This window comes from Pelobates fuscus, chromosome 2 (genome assembly GCF_036172605.1).
Source record: "Pelobates fuscus isolate aPelFus1 chromosome 2, aPelFus1.pri, whole genome shotgun sequence".
In the NCBI taxonomy this organism is placed as follows: domain Eukaryota; kingdom Metazoa; phylum Chordata; class Amphibia; order Anura; family Pelobatidae; genus Pelobates; species Pelobates fuscus.
Genome location: NC_086318.1, coordinates 180,445,785 through 180,465,242, shown reverse-complemented (window position 1 = coordinate 180,465,242; position 19,458 = coordinate 180,445,785). Strand labels below are relative to the sequence as shown.

The following is a 19,458-nucleotide window of genomic DNA, read 5'->3' as shown; positions in this document are numbered from 1 at the left end:
ATGCCTCCACCGGATCTCTGCTACACTACACTTAGAGGAACCGATCCCCAAAGACCGACCACGCCCAGCTGCTGGAGATATTTTTGGAGATCTAATAGACAGCCAGCAAAGCATATGAGGAACCCATTGGCTGTGTAGGTGGTGCCTGGAGAAAGAACCCTGAGTGGTTTGCATTCTGGGTAGATAGAAGCTGGCTTGGAAGCCATATCGTCGAGGCTTAGTTACCGACCTCGGAATCTGTTTGCGGATGATCAGTGATGATCTGCGTGCACCGCTCAGGAGAGACTGCACACTGTGTCGTCGGCCAGCTGTCCGAATTCGTGAGGTTGTGAGTAATGTGCATTTGATTTTGTAGTCTAGCCCAGAACTGAGCACAGAGCTCATCAAAAGCTCTCAGAAGCGGGTCTATATGGGGATTAGGCTGTGTGAAGGCTTGTGGCGTAGCGGGCCCCAGAATGGCGGTCATCTTGTAAGGTGAGCCTCAACCCTCTGACGTTAGCTATATTGCCACACTGAGAAGGCCACTAGATTCCACCAGTGGAGACCGGGATATCCCCCACCGGTTCAAAGGGGGATGGGGGACAGGATCCTGGAATAGGCTTTCTTCAGGCATGGGCGGAGGATCAGCCACCTCCCCTGCCTCGTTAGTAGGCCGCAGAGATGTTGAACATGGACTATGACTGCCAGAACCAGGCAGAAACAAGTCCAACTCGGCAGGATAGTCAAAAAAGTATAAGCAAGTTTTGTTCAAAAAGTAGAGAGGACAAGTCAATAATCTGGCCCAGTAAGTGATTTTCTCCAGGGAGCTCTAGCCACATGCGACTACCTAGCTTGGCTATCAGGCCCCGCCCCCTAGGAGATATATTTTTAAGTTCTGAGTTACCATGCGTATTATTTTTAGAAAAGGGAAAAATCTTAAAAAAATGTTGGCCCCCATTGCATTTAGAAGGGAGACAGAATAAAAATCCGAAAAAAAATTGCTTTTAACAAGAGTGACTTCATCCTTTTTTTTTTTTTTTAATTCTTTATTTTTGCAGTGCATATGGTGATAACATTCAGGCACTCGGTACCCCAAAGGCAATCCGCGTGCTTAGTTCAATACAATGAGTGATAACATGGAAAGCATTAGGGTATGTTAGGACAATGCACTATTTTTTTTATGTCTATGAACAGGTTTAACCCCTTAAGGACCAAACTTCTGGAATAAAATGGAATCATGACGTGTCACACATGTCATGTGTCCTTAACCCCTTAAGGACCAAACTTCTGGAATAAAAGGGAATCATGACATGTCACACATGTCATGTGTCCTTAAGGGGTTAAGGGGTTAAATCAAGATAGTTAGGCATGGCATAGATTATTTATGTAGTATGCTAAGGTAACTATGCGTATTCAGATTAAAACATACGTGTGATGAGAGAGGTTAAACAAGCTATATACTAAGTTAGCAATACATTTGTATAGTCATGCTGAGTAAATGTTGTTTAAATTGAGATTCTATGAGACAATAAGGAAGTATATAGGACGGTAGCTTAATGTTAGAATCATATGGTTGCAGGCAGGTAGTATGCTTAGGTTAGATGAGTACATGCTTAAGTATGAACAATGTAGTTAGGTATCAACTAAGTAATTTCACCTCTTACTCCCCTGTAGCCACTCGTGAATGGATGCAGTAGATCAGGGTCGAGAGCTATACAGTTAACCCCTAGCTGCTGTTGGTTATACAGGAATATAGACCATACAGGAATACACACATTACTGTAAGGCAGACATCATATTATTATATTTACACTAGGGAGGGTAAAGGCTATTCGGGTCATGCTTAAACGGTCCCTTAGTGTCCGAGAAATCTTGCCTTCTGTGAATTCGGTTAGGACTCCTTGTGGTCTGTTTTGCTCGCTTTGCGGTTGCTGTGGGCCGGCTAGTCGTCGCTGCGTGGGGTGCTGTGTGACATCCGATGTTCTGGGTTTGGATCCCGGGATTTCCAAGGGGTGATATGTTGCAGAGTGAGGGCTGACATGATCTGCCGGTATGGTGGTAGCAGGCTTAATGCGTGATGCCCTGTTCCCCGCCGCTGGTTGTGGGTCCCTCTCCTTACCGGAGCTGAGATTCAGAGGAGGGTTCCATGTGGTAAGTGTCCCAGTAGGGCGCCCTGTTGTGAATGTGCAGTTGCAGTCCATGAGTGGTAGATCCTGCAGCGCTATGGGGCTATAACCAGGGGCGTATTAGCCGCGAGGCAAACAAGGCATTTGCCTTGGGCGGCATTTTCCAGGGGGCGTAAAAAAAAAGCCACCCCCAAACGCCCAGGGCAAATGTCTTGTTAGCCTTGCGGCTAACTGACATGCCGGATGGGCTGGCTGCTAGGCGCGGGCGGCACTGGCGAGGGAGCACTTTCCCTGAGCTCTCTGCTCAGCTCCCTCGCGCACCGCCCGCAGAGTGAGGCTGGGAGCCCGAATATGATGTCATATTCTGGCTCCGCCTCCCAGCCTCACTCTGCGGGCGGCGCGCGCGCGAGGGAGCTGAGCAGAGAGCTCAGGGGAAAGTGCTCCCTCGCCAGTGCCGCCCGCGCCTAGCAGCCAGCCCAGCAGCCTGACCGGCAGCCCCAGGAAGAGGGAGAACCCCCCCAGCATTCCTAAAGGTAAGGAGGCTGGGGGGGGGGAGGCGACACCAAAATTCCATGCTGGGAAAGTCCTGGGACAGTTATCCCATTGTGACACATATACACACATTTTCCCCCTCTGCATCATGTTAAACACACTCATGAAGTGTGATGTGGTAGAGTAAAAGGGAAAATAGAAATTTGTTAATATATATATATATATATTCATATTTTATAAACACACTTCTGCTGCAAAATGTAAAGTGACTGTGACACTTTTTATAAATGCATATTTTTCCTAAATATTAAACATGAAGGGCAGGCCATTTGGAGTGTAACTCTAATCTATCTCAGGCAGCCTGGGCCATATATTCTGGTGTTAAACTGACGTAAAGATGCACCATGAATGTGGAATTCCAATTGTCTGTCTGTTAGTGTCTGTCTTAGTGTGTGTCTGTCTCTTAGTGTTAGTGTGTGTCTGTCTTAGTGTGTGTCTGTCAGTGTGTGTGTCTGTCTGTCAGTGTGTCTGTCTGTCTGTCAGTGTGTGTGTCTGTCTGTCAGTGTGTGTGTCTGTCTGTTAGTGAGTGTGAGTGTGTTTGCCTGTTAGTGAATGAGTTTCTGTTAGTGAGTATGTGTTTCTGTCAGTGAATGTGTGTGTGTGTATTTAGAATGCGGGGCAGGGTGGAAGGGTTGGGTGGGGGTGGCGCGTGTGGGCGGGAAGGGGGGCGCCTAAATTTGTCCTGCCTAGGGCAGCACAAAACCAGGATACACCACTGGCTATAACGGTTGCGGTGAATGTGGGGTGAGTCTCTCCCGCCCAGATCTATTAGTTAGGTGCGTGTTCGCCGCCATTTTAAGATCTGGCGGTATTGCAAGGCCTTGTCTCCTTCATGGCTGTCCAGGTGGCAGGGTTTCAGTGTGAGGACCGGGATCACCCCCCCCCCCCGGTCCAGGGGGGGGGGGAACGGAGCCAGTTCCTCGAGGGTCCAGGTCCCCGGCCGGGTACCATTCGGCGGGATAGCTGGGCAGCGGCCGTCCGCCCCGCTCACCGCTGGAGTAGGCCTCAAGTTCAGCCTCGAAGATTCCCCTCCCAGGGGACTACAACTCCGCGAGCTAGCCTCTCCCTGGGTCCCGGGCTCTGTGCCCATCGAGGGCCGCCGCTGCCGGTCAGTATATTTAGCCAATATAGCATTTTTTTGCTTATATAAGTTGAAGTTTCGCCGGAGCTGGTCTGTCTTGCGACCGTCCAGCTCGGTGGTCCGGCCCCGCCCCCGACTTCATCCTTTTTGAGTACACGGACAGGAGAAAACTTTCCAATTAAAGGTTTTGTATCCTGTACCTCCACACATGTTGTGCATCTACTAACTTGTAGTTGTGATGCACAAAATGTGGGGAGGACCGGAAGAAGAGCTAAAGTGAGATTTATGAAACATCTAAATAACAAGTAACCTGGAGGAGTCATAAGAGTTATTATACCCATTTTTGGGGTTGTACCTACAATTAAATTACTATTTATGAGTTCAATAGTCTACAAATATTCCTCTGGTGCATATACAATATTGCCCTGTGTTTTGTCTATTTAACATTTGTAGATATTTATGTTTGCTGTTGTAACAGTGATATTTATATATAACTGAGTGGGGCTTCCTCTATTATCTGCAGTTTTTGCTCAAAAGTGCTAGTTCTTTTAAATTCCCAAAGGAAGTAGTTTGTATATTGTTTGTATTCATTATTAGATAACAATTGTAAATACTGTAGATAATTAAGGATAAAAGTAGTGATAACAATTTTACTTATAGGATATAATTTGCTGAAAATACAATACCTGCTTCTCAACTTTAACTACTCGACCCAACATACTGATATCATCTGCTGTCTCAATTTCTGAAGCATTCTTTTCACGACTCTTCTTGTCTGTTGTAATCTGACCTTTTCCAAGAATTTGGTCAACGCTGTTTAAAAAAGGGGACAGATGTAACTTAAACATTGCAAAATGATAGCAAAACATGCATGTTCAGGTATTGCTCATATTACATAATAAGAAATAAGCAACAATAGTTATCAATAATTACTATGAATCAGTTTGTTAAAGGAGTACATGTTGGTTTTCCATTCTTCCAAATAAAGATCAACAAATGTTTACTGGCAAGTCCAAAGTGAAAACTCAACTGACCCCTCTCTCACTGTAGAGCAGTAGAAGAGACAAAAGAGAAGATTCTTTAAAGTTTCTTCAAAGATTCTAAAAAAGTATGCCAATTATTACAAGTGGGACAGTCAGAACATAAACCATCTGAACCAGCAGGAAAACTTCTTTGGGGACTTCTTCCCTTTTACATCTTTACACCACTTTTGAGGGCATGACACTTTGATACATCTTCATTCACGTACATTCACAGATACACACAGTTCAAATTGACTTGAGCTTGAACTAGAGATTGAACTAGGGCTTCCATACGGTCTCAAAGGCAACATAGGCCCAGCAAACCAACCTGGCAAATTTCAATGGAAAAGGGGAAAACCCTATATTTGTATAGTTTCCAAAAACCCATAAAACCTGTACATGGGGGGTACTGATGTACTCCAGAGACATTGCTGAATACAAATGTGTATTTAATTGCAGTAAAATCCAACAGTAGTATGATATTTTTTAGGTTTCATTCACATTTAAAGTCATATCAATCTGGGTTACATCACAGTTACAGTAAAAAACATTATCTGACTTTAAGCCGGCAATTGAGATCTCTACTCTGGTGTAGCTGTTCATATCGCTGCTTCGATTACTAGTGTGCTTATTATTCAGTGCTCTTTTTTTCCTTCCCTCAAGGTGTGCAACTTTTGGATTATTGTTTTATTATTTGCAGGTCAATTTATGGTAATAATAAATTTATTTTTTATTTTTTATATGAAGCCATGTTATTCCTCCTACTAGCGCTTTACATTTTATTTGAAAATGGACCGTTTAGTTGTATATGTATTTATGTTTTATAGCATGTTCTCTCTTTTCATAAGAAGTCTTTTGTGTATTTTACATCACTGTATCACATGTAATTTTGACTTTAGTTTTCTTGCAAATCTTTTACAAACTACAAGAGAGATGCATAAATGCAAACTACAAGAGAGATGCATGTGTCAATTTTTACATAATACTAACCGTGTTTGAAGACTTTTTATTCTGCATAGCATATCTAGGTGTCCAGCAGAATACTGTTCAATCACATCCTTCACATCATATGGGCGTAATGTCTCCTTGAATTTCCTTTTTGCTACGTGAAATTTCATGATCCTGCAGAAAACAATTCATATTTAGTTTAAAATATGCTGAGTATGCTATTATTAAACTATATGTACAATAAACTCTTAAAGATGAACTGATGAGACAAAAATAATAACCGAATGCAAATATTATGACTGTATAATATATAGGTGCATACATACATACATTAAAAAGAGATGCATGACTAAACCAGGTAAAGCTTGCACATCTGCCATAATGTGTGACCAGGCAGGGACGGCCTTTGAGATGGGCGAGCTGTGTGGCCACACAGGGTGCCACGGCAACTCGGGTGCAGGCAGCCATCACAGCTTGCAGGCTGCTATATACATATGTCAGTTTCCTGTAGAAACCCCTATATATTACCCATACACCCAGCACACACAACACCAGAGCTACTCTGAACTGCAGTTCCATTGAAAGCCACTTCATGGACTAGTTATGCAGACTACATTTCCCATCATCCTTTGCTACCACGGGACTGCAAAGCAATAGAGCTGTCCAACTGGAACATAGCCAGTGCAGCTTGAGTACTGTGTGGGGATCTAAGTGCGGTGCTGCCAGCCTGGGTTGTCAGAAAGTCTCCTCTGCTGGGATCATGGTGGTAGGTGAGTACAGGGGCAGCAGACTGTTGCAGCTTTTGAGCCCATTAAATCATGATGGCATACAATGCCGTAACAGTTAAACCTTTGATTTTCAGCGGTTTTAATGATTTTCAGAACACTGAAGCCAAACACAGCTAATGTTTCACATTAAGAAGCATTGCATTTGTGGAGGGCGGTGGATTACTGCTCATACTCCGTGTGTCATCACTGCTTCTCTGTAGATGATGATTTACTGGAGAATCAGACTGCAGAGTAGAGACTTTCCCAGCCCTGGGATAAAGGTAAGCTTTATAGGTTTTTGTAACTTTTTTTATTTTATCAAGAGGAGGCTAAAAAAGGAACACTTTAATGGTAAAAAAAAAAAAAAAAAAGTTTATTTATTATTTGCAATAATGGTAAGTTTCATTGCTTTTTGTATCTATTGTATTTTATTAAAGGGCATAATGATCTAAAGTAAAAAGGAACACTCTAATATTTTAAGATATGTGGGGATATGTCATGACACATTCAGGCCGCTCTATATTATGCCCCATCCTCGCTACACATAAATTGCATGCTAATGATCTCCAGGATATCAATAATGGAAACACACAGCTGCTGAACAACCAGGTATGCACCTAACTAATAAAGGTGTGTGCAACAAAGTTCTGTTCGCCAAACTCCCCCAAAAGTCAGTTGGAGGGCACCACCCTGTTAGTAACTTTGTGGAGTTCTATACACATGATCTGTTTTTTACATTTGGTGGCTGCATTAAGGAGAAATAGCCTGATCTAAATTAAAAAACAAACACAAATATCCTCCATCTGTTAAAGGGATACTATAGTGCCAGGAATACAAACCTGTATTCCTGGCACTATTGCTCCCCCTGCCTGCCCCCGCCCTCGCACCCCCACTGCCCGGGTAAATAAACTGTTAAAAATCCTTTATTTACTTACCTATGCCTGGGTGCTGGGTCGACGCCCTCTATGACATCCCATGACAAGTTGTCGCTACTGCGCAGGCATTAGGCCTCCCCATAGGAAAGCATTGAATCAATGCTTTCCTATGGAGACAAATCTGACACTGGGTGTCCTCATGCAGAGCTGACTTAGTGCTGCAATGTACGGGCTACAGGGTGACTTAGTGCTGCAGTGTAAACATTGCAGTTTCTCTGGAACTGTAATGTTTAACATTGCAGCACAAGGTGCAAAATGGACATTGCACCCAGACCACTTCAATGAGCTGAAGCGGTGTGGGTGCCTACAGTGTCCCTTTAACAGTGTCCCTTTAAGGTACGAGGCTAAAAAGTACCACACACAGGGTGTCAGGTCCTATACACCCCCCTTCTTCACCCCTACGAAAATACATATGAGTATATTCAATATCACTATTATGTTTACACATGATTTACACCAGACCCAGGAACCTGATTATCTGTGTTAATTTGTGTTGTTTGAGTACGATGTCTTTTTGTAGGTAACAAAATAGGGATAATAGCAATCTCTATTGGTTTCTATAAAATAAATAATTAGGAGTAATAAATAATTTTCTTATGTGGAAAAAATCTTAAGTGGTGGTAATAGAATAGAAAAATCTCCAAAACGTTGTTGTTTTATATGTCTTATTACACATCTCAAGTAACAGAACTGAGCCCTATACTTGGTGCATTTAACACAAAAAGCAGTGTCTACTTTACAGCAGGAATGCCTCTAGAGGGCAGAAATGTTCCACCAAAAGAAATATTAACTTATACTAGTCTAACCTACTAGAAACCAAGTTATAAAGCACAGTATTTTGTTAAATAAAAACAAAATAATTAGTAATAAAATAACTGTAAATTCTTCAATTTAGAAATAGACAGTATTTAGCATATACTCCAAGATATACACAGTTAACAAAACTAAACATATTGGTGATTAACTGGACACCAAAATGAAAAATAAGAATAAAAAATCTTTATGAAAAACAAATTTTGATTGCATTGGTGTTTCAGTGAAATTCCAATACAATAAACAAATATTAAAAGACAAAGTAGAGACTGCTCAGCTGAAGATGACCGGTTTCCAAGAAAATTGGGGCATGCTGAAAGGAGAGCTTTAGATAAGTACTTTTTCATTTCTCCTCTCACCGAGGTCCCACCAAAAATTCACACGTCACTTAGTGGGAGCTTTGCAAAACAATCCAAAGACAACTGACAGGCCCGTAACGAGAAGTCACTGTAGAAGAGCTCCACCATGAATTCTGTTTAAAATGGTGCTGTCAAAATCGGCAGGTTTATATTATTTTATATCAATCATGAAAAGTACTTGTATTGATAATATCTGTTTTTTGGAATATCATTATACTGTTTGCTCATGTAGTACAATATTCTACTAGTAAATGATACACAATGCTCAATGATCCATGCTCAATGTCTTGTAAATTATAGATTTATATTGTTATTTCTAGATCAGGGCTTGACAAATTTGCTTAAAGTCTAGGAGCCAGCTAACGATGTTAGGGTCCAGGATTCTTTTAACTAACAAAGTTTAATTTTCAACAACAAAAATACAATTCTTAAAATGACAAAATGACACTATAGTCACCAGAACCACTACAGTGTAAAAGAAAACTCCAGGCACTATAACAACTTAATCTAAATGAAGTTGTTATGGTGCCAGGAGGCCCACGGCACACTCTTACCTCAAGGGGTTAAACCATTCTCGAACGGTTTAAACCCAAAGCTGCCTCTAGTGCCAATACCAACCCCCCCACTTGACATTCAGCCTCTAAAATTTCAGATTCAGGAAGAGCAGAGTGCTACCCGGCAGGGGCGCAGCCGATTGGCTGAGAATGGTCAGCTGACGCTCTCAGCCAATCAATGACTTTCTATTCACAAAACTGAAACTGAAATTTCACAGGGGGGAGTTGAAATCGGAGATTGAGGAAAATTTGGGGTTAGAATGGTTTAACCCTTGAGGTAAGAGTGTGCTCAGCACCATAAGGCACCATCACAACTTAATTTAGATTACATCATTGTGGTGCCTAAACCTTCCCTTTAACGTAGTAGTTTTGTGGTAATGAAGTTTTCTCCATACGATTATGTTGTCTAAAACATGGCACAACAAATCCCAGATGCCAGATCGCCATAGCGGCTAGGAATTTTGTCCTGGTGCCAGGGATTTCTCGAGCCCTGTTCTATTTGAACTCCCAAATGTTCACAAAGGCAGATGCTTCGTAATATTAACTTACAGATAGACCCATCATTGATTCGGATGCAATGTTAACAAGATTAGGGGGAATTCACTAAGTGCCTCTAATAGAAAAAATTTGGGAACAATATTGTAAGTCAGATATTTATCAAAGGCAATTTGGAAAGTATTTTTGGTGCAAAGTTGTAAAAATGGAGCAATCATCAATAGAATATATTGACTATACCTGACAACTCCACTAATTTCCACTTCACTTTTACAAATTTTTACAAATTTGCGCCATTTTTCAGATCATAACACTTTGATAAATATCACTGTCAGGGCTTATGCTGTCAGTTCATTTTAGCAAGTGTTTTAGTAAGTGTTTTTTTATTTTGTTTGTTTTTGTTTTTATTATCAACAGCTAGTAGATATTTGTGACTTAATACTGCCTCAACTGATGCTGATCATCACTTAGCGGTTTCCATTATGAAAATTAGAAGGAAAAAAAACTTGCATTAACAGAGGAAATCCCTCGAAACAAGACCTTGGAGTCTGTGGAATATAAATCAGGCCAAAAATTCCATCCTAACACTTTGGACATTAATCTGCAAGCAGGTAGAGAGATTAAAAAAAAATAAAAAATAAAAAGAAGATGCTGAAAAATATCTGACAAAAAGCTATGGGAGCTCTTAAGATCACCCTAAAAACCATGGAGGTCTACCTTACTCTATCATATCGTAACAACAGTATGAGGGGAAATGGGTAGTTGTTCCCTATCTACTTATTCCCTATCCCATGCTGTGGAACTAGACAGATGTCTAATTACTGCATGAGTCCTATGAACGATGTACATGCTTCCCAACATTGGGAGCAATAAATGAGGGACAGGATATAGGTAGGCTTCAAAGAGCATGCAAGTAACACAGCGAGAGGATGGGCCTATCTGAATAAGTGGCATCAGCCTTGTATGCATGTATTCTAATCAGATTGGCCGATCTGCTGGACAACCCCACTCAGTGCTACTCATGTACAGTTACTGTTAAAGCACTGTTACATGCGCTCAATGCCCTGACTTTAGTGTGGATTGCTCAGCTGCATCTAATGATATGCCTGTTGTCACCTTTCTCAGGAGTCCGAGAACCTGGAAGAACAAACAGGGGACAGTGGAACAGAACTGGTCTGTCTTGCCTTATCTGGGACTGTAAGACGGTATGGATATACAACATATACAGGACCTGCACTATGTTCCCTCATTCCTATACTTGTCCAGAAGGCTGTAAATAGACTAATGGAGCAATGGATCTACAGCTTTCCAGACACTGCCCCATTTTCTCTGCTATGAGTATGGGGCCATTAAATAGTGATGTGTCCACTGGACAATCAACTAAAAAGGAAAGATCCTATTTTTTTTCCAGTTGTCACAATACACGGAAAATGGTGTGTATTTACTAAAACTATGCTGTAAGGAATTTAAAACCGACTAGAAACAAAAGTAGCCAATTTGGAAATGTTCTCTAGTTCAGTTACAGGCAAGTTCTGTGCCCAACTGCTATTTTTTTACCAAATACCAATGCCACTTAGAAGGACACTATAGTCACTAAAACAACTTTAGCTTAATAAGGCAATTTTGGTGCATAAATCACGCTTCTGAAGTTTCCCTGCTCAATACACTACCACGAAGAGCTAAATCACTTTTGTTTCTGTTTATGCAGCCCTTGCCACACCTCCCCTGGATGTGACTGGCAGCCTGCATGAAAACACAAATGGTGTCATTTTCAATCAGATGTAACTTACTTTAAAAGTTTTTAACTCCTGCTCTGTAAATTGAACCTTAGTTACATACAGGAGACTCCTGTAAGATTTAGCAAGCTATTAGCAGAGGAGGAGATAAGACATTATAATTAGAATTTGCAATAAAGGAAGCATAAACATTAGATGACTGTTTACATGAACTGTTTAGGAAGACTGTGTAAGTCACATGCAGGGAGGTATGACTAGGGCTGCATAAACAAAGGGATTTATCTCCTGAATGGCAGAAAACTGAGCAGTAAGACTGCAGGGGCATGATCTATACATCAAAACCGCTTCATTAAACATAATTTATTCTGACTATAGTGGACCTGGACTATAGTGTCCCTTTAATTATGAATTAGGGATGTGCATGGGCAAACAATTTTCAATTCGAAACAATAGCATTTGGTTCGGTTCGGCACTCCGGAACTTTAGAACTTTGGCACTTGTGGTGGCAGTCCTGGCACTGGGAGGCGGGAGCCCTATAGATGTGTAAGTGGTTGTGGTGGCAGTTCGGACACTGGGAGGCGCATATTAAAACAGCCTGGATGTTTGGGTTGTTACAAATGGCTTGTAGGAAGGGTTCTAAACTCAGAACGAATAGGAGAGGGATTAGGGTGTATTGCTGATGGGTACCATTTCTAATTCTAAAGAAAGGGGATTGGCCATTGATCAGTATTCTGGCTGATGGAAAAATGTTCAGGGCTTAAATCCAGTTAGTCTAGTTTGGTCCAAAATCATAATGATTCAGGACCTCAAATAAGAGGGACCAGTTCACCCTGTCAAATTTATTTCTGCGTCAATTACCCGTAGACAGAAAGTTGTCTTAGAGGATCTAATATAATAAGTAGATTGCACATTTGTGTAGTATTGTCTTTTGTTTCCATTTGCGATATGAACCTTCATTGATCAGGATGGACTAGTGCCTGGAGTAGAGGCTGAAGATGAGTTTTGAGTATTTTGAAGAACATTTTTAAATCTACATTAATTAATAAGGTATGCCTAAACCTGCTGCAGGATAAGTGGGTCTTTGCAACATTATTGTGTAAGTAACTCTGGATTTCAGATGCTGGTAGAGGGAAGAGCAGAGATTTTACAGTTTCAGGTAAAACTTGTGAAATATCTGGGCTATGTCTTCAGTCGCATGATTAATGGAACCATTTTCAGCTCGAATTTTTGATAAGTACGTTGCTTGATGTCTTGATTTTCATGTTTGGCTAAGAATTTTCCGCATTTATTGCCACATGCATAGCATTTGTGTCTAGTGAGTAATAAAGAGCGTTTTGCATGTATTGCCAAAGTGGAGTATTAAGGATCCACATTTTAAGGGTTTCTGATATTGATTTCTATCTACCAGTTCAAAATACATGATTTGCTTGAGGAAGCAATGGATTTTCTGTGTTTATAGTGATCTCATGAGTAGATTCTATTCCTTCATATTTCACTTGCATCACTGACTTTTTAGTATTATATGTTCTTTTTCATCCTAATGTGGTTTAACAAAATCCACAAAGATGATAATTTGTAGGATTTTTCATTCCCCAACTAGAGAGGTAGAAAGAATCCCAGAATACCATGTAGGCACACAATCTTCTTGCAGTTTCCACAGGAAATTCCTCAGTTATGATTCTGTTTCTTTGGTTGTGGTAGAAAAGAGCTCTACACGTTTGTTGTTATTTTCTACTGCAATCAAGCTTCCTTATCAAGGTGTCTTATACGTTGCGAGTACTTTGCTAAAGCCTGTGCAGGACTAGCAACAATGAGGTTTCCAGCTATTCCCTGCCTGGTAGTGCCAACATTTGCTCCTCTGGCACAAATTCTACTCATTCTATTGTGTAGTTACAGATTGTGTGAACTCTTAAGGTTAACATTCCAAATTCCAACAGCTTGGATCTACAGGTAACTTTTAGACTCTTATTTTTATTCACTAGTACTTTTAATTAACTGTTTTCTTCAGTGACCCCTAGATATAGTTTTGATGGGGAATTGTGATACTGCTGGATTGTACTTCAACATACCATTATCTTAATATCTCCATGTTTCCAGTAAATTATAATTACAAACTTTTAAATCACATTAAATTGAATGAGTAAATCACAGTATCTCCTTGTAAAGCAGAGTTTTCAAAGGCAATCATTGATAGATTCTTCTAACATGACTGTCCTTTTGTACCCTCTTTTATATTTCACATCACCATACAGAGATGTCAGGATTTCAGATTGTTGGGTTTTCACACCTCTATTCAGACGTGTACCTCATGCTTTTTGCACTGTCTGGTCATTTTAAGTCTTAAAAAAGCATAACATATTATGAACTAAACTACTACTACTTCCTGTTTATAACCCAAATTATGTTTGTTTTTTTGAAGTTATTTTCAAGTTAAATTTTATTTGACATATTGACGTTATTACACTGGTGATGTTTCTTTGACATCTTTGTTAAATTAGCTTTATTCTTTCATAAATCAAATGTGACAAAACAATGCGCTAAAAAGGTATTGTTCTAAGAGAGGTAAACCACAATATACACAACACTGAAAATGAACATTCAAAACAACCATATTGGAAGGATTACATAAATATTCAATAAAATTGTTGTTTTTCTATTTTTTTTTTATTATTTGTTCATTATTAATTGAACTTTATACGGGTAAGCCAGAACTTCCAAAACCCTTTCAATATGCTTGTTTAGACAAGTATGTCTTAATTGTGTGCCTATGATGCTCTTGTTAAGGGATTTATTTAATGAATGATTGAAGAGTATAAGAAGATTGGAGAATACAATACGATATAAACTAGATAGTCCAGTTAATTAATGCAAAAAAAAAAAAGATATCATTTGATTTTAGAAAATTGATTTTTAAGCAAGAATGGCACTGTATTTGTCAGGGTAATTTGTGTCTGTTTGTATATTACTTTTTTTGGACCCATGAGTATTTGTATTTATGCAAATTATGTAGGCTTTATAATACACCCTAATTATAAATATAACCTAACAAGTTACAGCAGCATCTTTGTTGACCTCCATTATTTGAAGATTTTTGTTCATTTATTTTTTATCTTAGCTGTTTCTTAAAGGGGAACTTTCACTTCTCTGGTATTTACACCCGTGAATAAAACATTGGAAATGACCTATAACTTGCAACACACACACACACACACACACACACACACACACACACACACACACACACACACACACACACACACACTATATTCCTTTTTGTGTGTATATATATTTATATGCAGTGTGTGTTTATCATGCACAAACATGAATAATTAAAGTATGCAGTGAAACTCTTTTTTTATATATGTTACATATTAACAGACAAGTATTTTCTTTTTCTTCAGAAGTAATACTGATGGATAAAACTGAATTGAACATTTGTAACTCGAGTGCACATTTTGTATTCTTTGGGTTTATTAGTTTTTTTTGTTTGTTTTTTATAAAGTGTCTATGTATATTCATTGTGAAGTGTACTTTTGGTGAGGTTTTCCTTAGTGTAGCATTCTCTGTGACATGTTATGCACTTTATTATGTATTCCACATTTACAGATGTGCATTGATGTTACACACTTTGTTACACACACGCACATGCGTTCCTGATCACATATATTGTTATATATTTTGGTATAATTTAGATCATGTACAAAAAGTGATCTTATTACATGTTACTATATATAATCTCAACTAGTTTTCCTACTAATATTGCATACCTTTAAAAATAAAGTTTAATAGGTAAATTAGATGTGTGTCTGTAACAAAAAAGAATGTTAGTAATGTTATGGTGAAGAATGTGATTCTCCTTAAACATTTCTATGAAATTAATAATAATTCTAACACTGAAATTACCTGTGAAATATACTCAATAAAAGTTATGTTCAGCCTTAAAAAAAATCTGTTATAAACAGTTATGTAAGAAAATCTGTCTTTTGTGCAGAAGCTTCATTTAATTCAACACTGCTACATTTCAGACATAACAATTCAGTAGTTAATGCAGTAGGCAGTTTGACAGTTTTAAAAGATTAAATGCTTAGGAGCCAATCCATTTTGAGCTACCTAGTCAAACCAAAGATCTTCTAGTTCTTAATATAAACGGGCAAGCAGAATAGAAGAATAAAAAGGTTCTAATGAGAGAATATCAAGAGGTCATGCCTGTAGAGGTTTACTTTCAGAAAATTCCAGGTAGGACTCCAGAGCTAACAAAGCTATATAAGAGATAAGGTTGTAAGATTTGTACTGAATGCCAAGAGTTTTTGTGGTACACTATGTTTTCAAAAATAAATACAGTATACCGGTATTTATAAGGGATCTTTGACCAAAAATTAAATGAGTAAAAGACAGAATAAATAGAGAGCATACATGAAAACAAGGAAAGCCATGAGTTACATATCAATTCACCAAGGTCTAAAAATGTCAATTCAGATAGTAGAGTTTATAAGTTGTTTATTGTCTATAAAGGCAATTTAAAATATTGATTAATTTGTTAGTTTATTCATTGATTGTTTTTTTAATGTAACTGGAGCTACAGGACTAAAAGCTGCTCGTAACTCTCCACAAAGGTAAATAAGATTGCAGCGGGCCCCTAGCAATCCCCACCTCCACAGGGCATTACTTTTGTTCCTATGAAGGTTCATTGTTTGCTATCTAATAAAATAACCAACTGTACTTACTCTGGATATGGAACAAGGGTTGTATTCCAAATTAGTGCACCAGCATGGAAACATAAAAAGATGTGAAACTGAGGTATGTGAAACTGAGGTATGTGAAACTCTTTACTTGCCAACAAAGCAATGCGTATGAAGAAAATAAATGTCAATCTTTTTTTAGAAACGGACAAAATATCAACAGCAAAAAGTAAAACAGGGACGTACTTAACAGAATATTGGGATGATGGGATGATTGGCTGCAATGCTCAGTACTTTCATTAGGTGTCACTATACTTTCCACTCACATACCTGGTAATAATGCTGATGTATCTCAAAGAATGTTGGTAACTGCTGTGCTTGATACAAAACGTAGTTGCAAATGTTTAACTATTCACTTGCTGATATAAAAACAGTTGTATAATGCAATTATAGTAAATTACATAAAAATAATAGAAAATGGATCAATACACATGCCAAGGAACATATTTAACCTGTTTCTGATGGAATCATAGGTGTAATTTTTTTTTTTTTATAAGGGGATAATGAATGGAATGTCATGTTTACACATGCCAAGGAGCATATTTAACCAGTTTCTGATGGAATAATAGGTGTACTTATTTTTCAGTAAGGGGATTATGGGTTCAATATCATGTTTGCATATGCCAAGGAACATATTTAACGTTTTCTGATGGAATTATGGGTATAATTTTTTTTTTTTTAGACGGGGATTATGAGTGGAATTTCATGTTTGCATATGCCAAGGAACATATTTAACCTGTTTCTCATAGAATCATATGTGTAATTATTTTTTTTACAAGAGGATTATGGATGGAATATCATGTTTATACATGCCAAGGCACATTGTTCCTGATGAAGACATGGGTCTAAGATAGACAATTTATTCCATATTTACTACAGATGGGTATTGCTCCTCCCACTCCTGAATTGGACAGGAACATCTCCTAATTAGACATTAAAAGAAACTCTATCTCCTGCATCCTTAGTCTTTTTACTTGGACATAGGATGTTTTGCACCTATTTTACTTGGAAAATAGGATGTTTTGCACCTCCTCTATTTATTTGGTGACTTACTTAGGTGTAAGCATACCCCTAGCCTATGGGGTGTTCAATGTCTCTCTCCATGGATGCCTCAGGACACCTTAGCGACCATGGAGTTACGTTGTAGTGACTCTATAGTTAGCAGCTGGATGTGCCAGACCTCCCAGAGGGGATCATTCTCATGAAGGGTATGTCTAACTGATTGTGGAGTCCTGGGGTATCTTGGCTTTCTCATCCATATTGGCTGTCTTAGAGAAAATGAGTACCATTGACATTGTAATATAAAAAGTAGGATTCTCTTTAGGCTTGTTGCATTTTATTACCCTTTTATAGGGCTGCAGGTGGCCTCCTTTCCTTTTATTCCTCTTTTTAAATTTGCATTTGTCCTTTTTGTACTTTATTCCATAGCATTGGAACGCATGCCAATATTCGTACATGTGTGCCCACGCTCTTCTGGTCTTTCCCATTTATTTTTTCCTGAAGCTCTGGCCTATCTTGGCTCTTGCTCCGGTGGTGAAACTCAAGTGGAACGCATGCCAGACCAAGGTTTACAATTTGGATTGTTCTGGTTTTCCCAACTTTCAATTCATTATTTAAAGAATTGTCTTGGCTCCTTAGGGCTCTTGAATTTCACAGTGCAGACACAACAAGCACCTTAAATGTATAGTGGTCTCCTAATTTCCTGTATCATTTTGTCTCTTTGCCCTTTGGCTGTGGGTAAGTGTTTTATTTTATCTTTCAATTTAACCTTCCTTCTTGCTGTTAATATTGTATTCTTATATTTCCTCCATGGATTTTTTTTCATAATTTGAACTTTTAGGATTAAGTAAATTATGGTATATAGCCTTTGGATCATTATTATTAAATTCTTCTTCCTGGCGGTTGTTATTTTTTGTGTGTATTTCCCTTTCTGGACATGGGAGCTAGAAATGTTCTTTTCATTTTCTAGCTGCCCATTTCAAGATGCAGTCCCCTGGCCATTCTTCAAAAAAGGTCGCAATCATCTTCCATTTCTTCTTAGGTTATGTGTGTAAAATATTTTTTTAAAAAGTGCATACCTCCTATCTAACACTTGGCTTCTCATCATATAAAAAGAAGGACAAGACACCCTTGTATGAAGCCTGTGATGACAAAGTGTTGAACTGGAAGGAGACTTTGTATGGCCTGTCTTATGTAGAGCCTGATCATGTGTCCTCTCCTATATCCACCAAGCAGTTTCAGACAGTCTTCAACAAGCAGGAAAAGCAAGGAAGATATCTCAAATGGGGTCAGTAGGTTCAGAATTTGGGACTCCTTGAACAAATTCAGGTTGGCAATTGATATCTCATCTGATGCTTTGATCAGTTCGATGCTCGTTTGGTCCATCTCAAGAAGCATGGTTCTCTCCGTAACATCAAGATGCACTCTTTGGCTACAAAATTGGGTGACAGACTCCTCCTCAAAGAATACCCTATGTGCCCTTTAATTTCAAGGGGAAATGCTCTTTGGAAAACACCTAGATGATTTTTTGGATCAACCGCAAAAAAACAAATGTGAGGAAGGCTGAACTTGATGGACGCTAGTCTCTTTTCAGCTATGTAACTATGTAATATGATTGGATAAAGAGAGCAGTTAAAGGACATAATGCTTTCTGTTCCACGATCGAGGTCCCAAGCGGTCCTTTCCTCAGGAGAGACGGTCCTTTTGAGACAAAGTTTTCAGGCTTTACAGACCTGATAGAGAATTCTCCACAATGCAGAAGGTAGGTCTCTTCTCTTCAAAAGCTAATCGCGGCAAAGGAGGATCAGCCAGACAAGACAAGCAAATCTGATGAGGCGCTAGTCCAGTTCTTGGGGATAGGAGACAGACTTTTCAATTTCTCCAAGGTCTGGGCTCAGGTCATGTCAGAGAAGTGGGTTTTGAAAATTCTCCAACATGACTATTTCTTGGAATTCACTTCCATTGCTCATTCCCAATATATCCCTATTCGTATTCATCAAGACCCGGAGAAGGCAAGAGCTTTTCATGTTTTTACTCTCAAGAACTCTTCACATTTCCTTCTATAAGAAAGAGTAATCTGTCTAGTTCCTACAGGAGAAAGAGGTTTAGGGTATTATTCAAGACTATTTCTTACTCAAAAGGCATCAAGAGAATGGAGGTCAATCTTAGATCTTCATGAGCTCAACAAGCTATTATCAGTAAGAAGATTCAAGATGGAATCAATCAGTTCCCTTATAAAAGTCATCTCTCCAGATTTCTATAGACCTTCGAATTAGTTTCATGTCTAGGATGCCCTTGCTCACCATAAGTTTCTGAGATTTTCAGTGGAACATCAACATTTATAATTATGGAC

The 19,458-nt window shown here is 39.1% G+C and overlaps 1 protein-coding gene across 2 annotated transcripts in view; it reads right to left on the bottom strand.

Annotated features, from left to right (window-relative positions):
- The window catches only part of KCNQ5 (potassium voltage-gated channel subfamily Q member 5), a 608,771-nt gene that overhangs the window by 11,682 nt on the left and 577,631 nt on the right, over positions 1-19,458 (bottom strand). For both annotated transcript variants that reach the window (XM_063442990.1, XM_063442991.1), the window contains 2 exons: positions 5,751-5,882; positions 4,425-4,551 (listed from right to left, as the gene is read on the bottom strand). In XM_063442990.1, the coding sequence (XP_063299060.1) occupies positions 4,425-4,551; positions 5,751-5,882 (259 nt within the window). The remainder of the gene's footprint in view (positions 1-4,424; positions 4,552-5,750; positions 5,883-19,458) is intronic.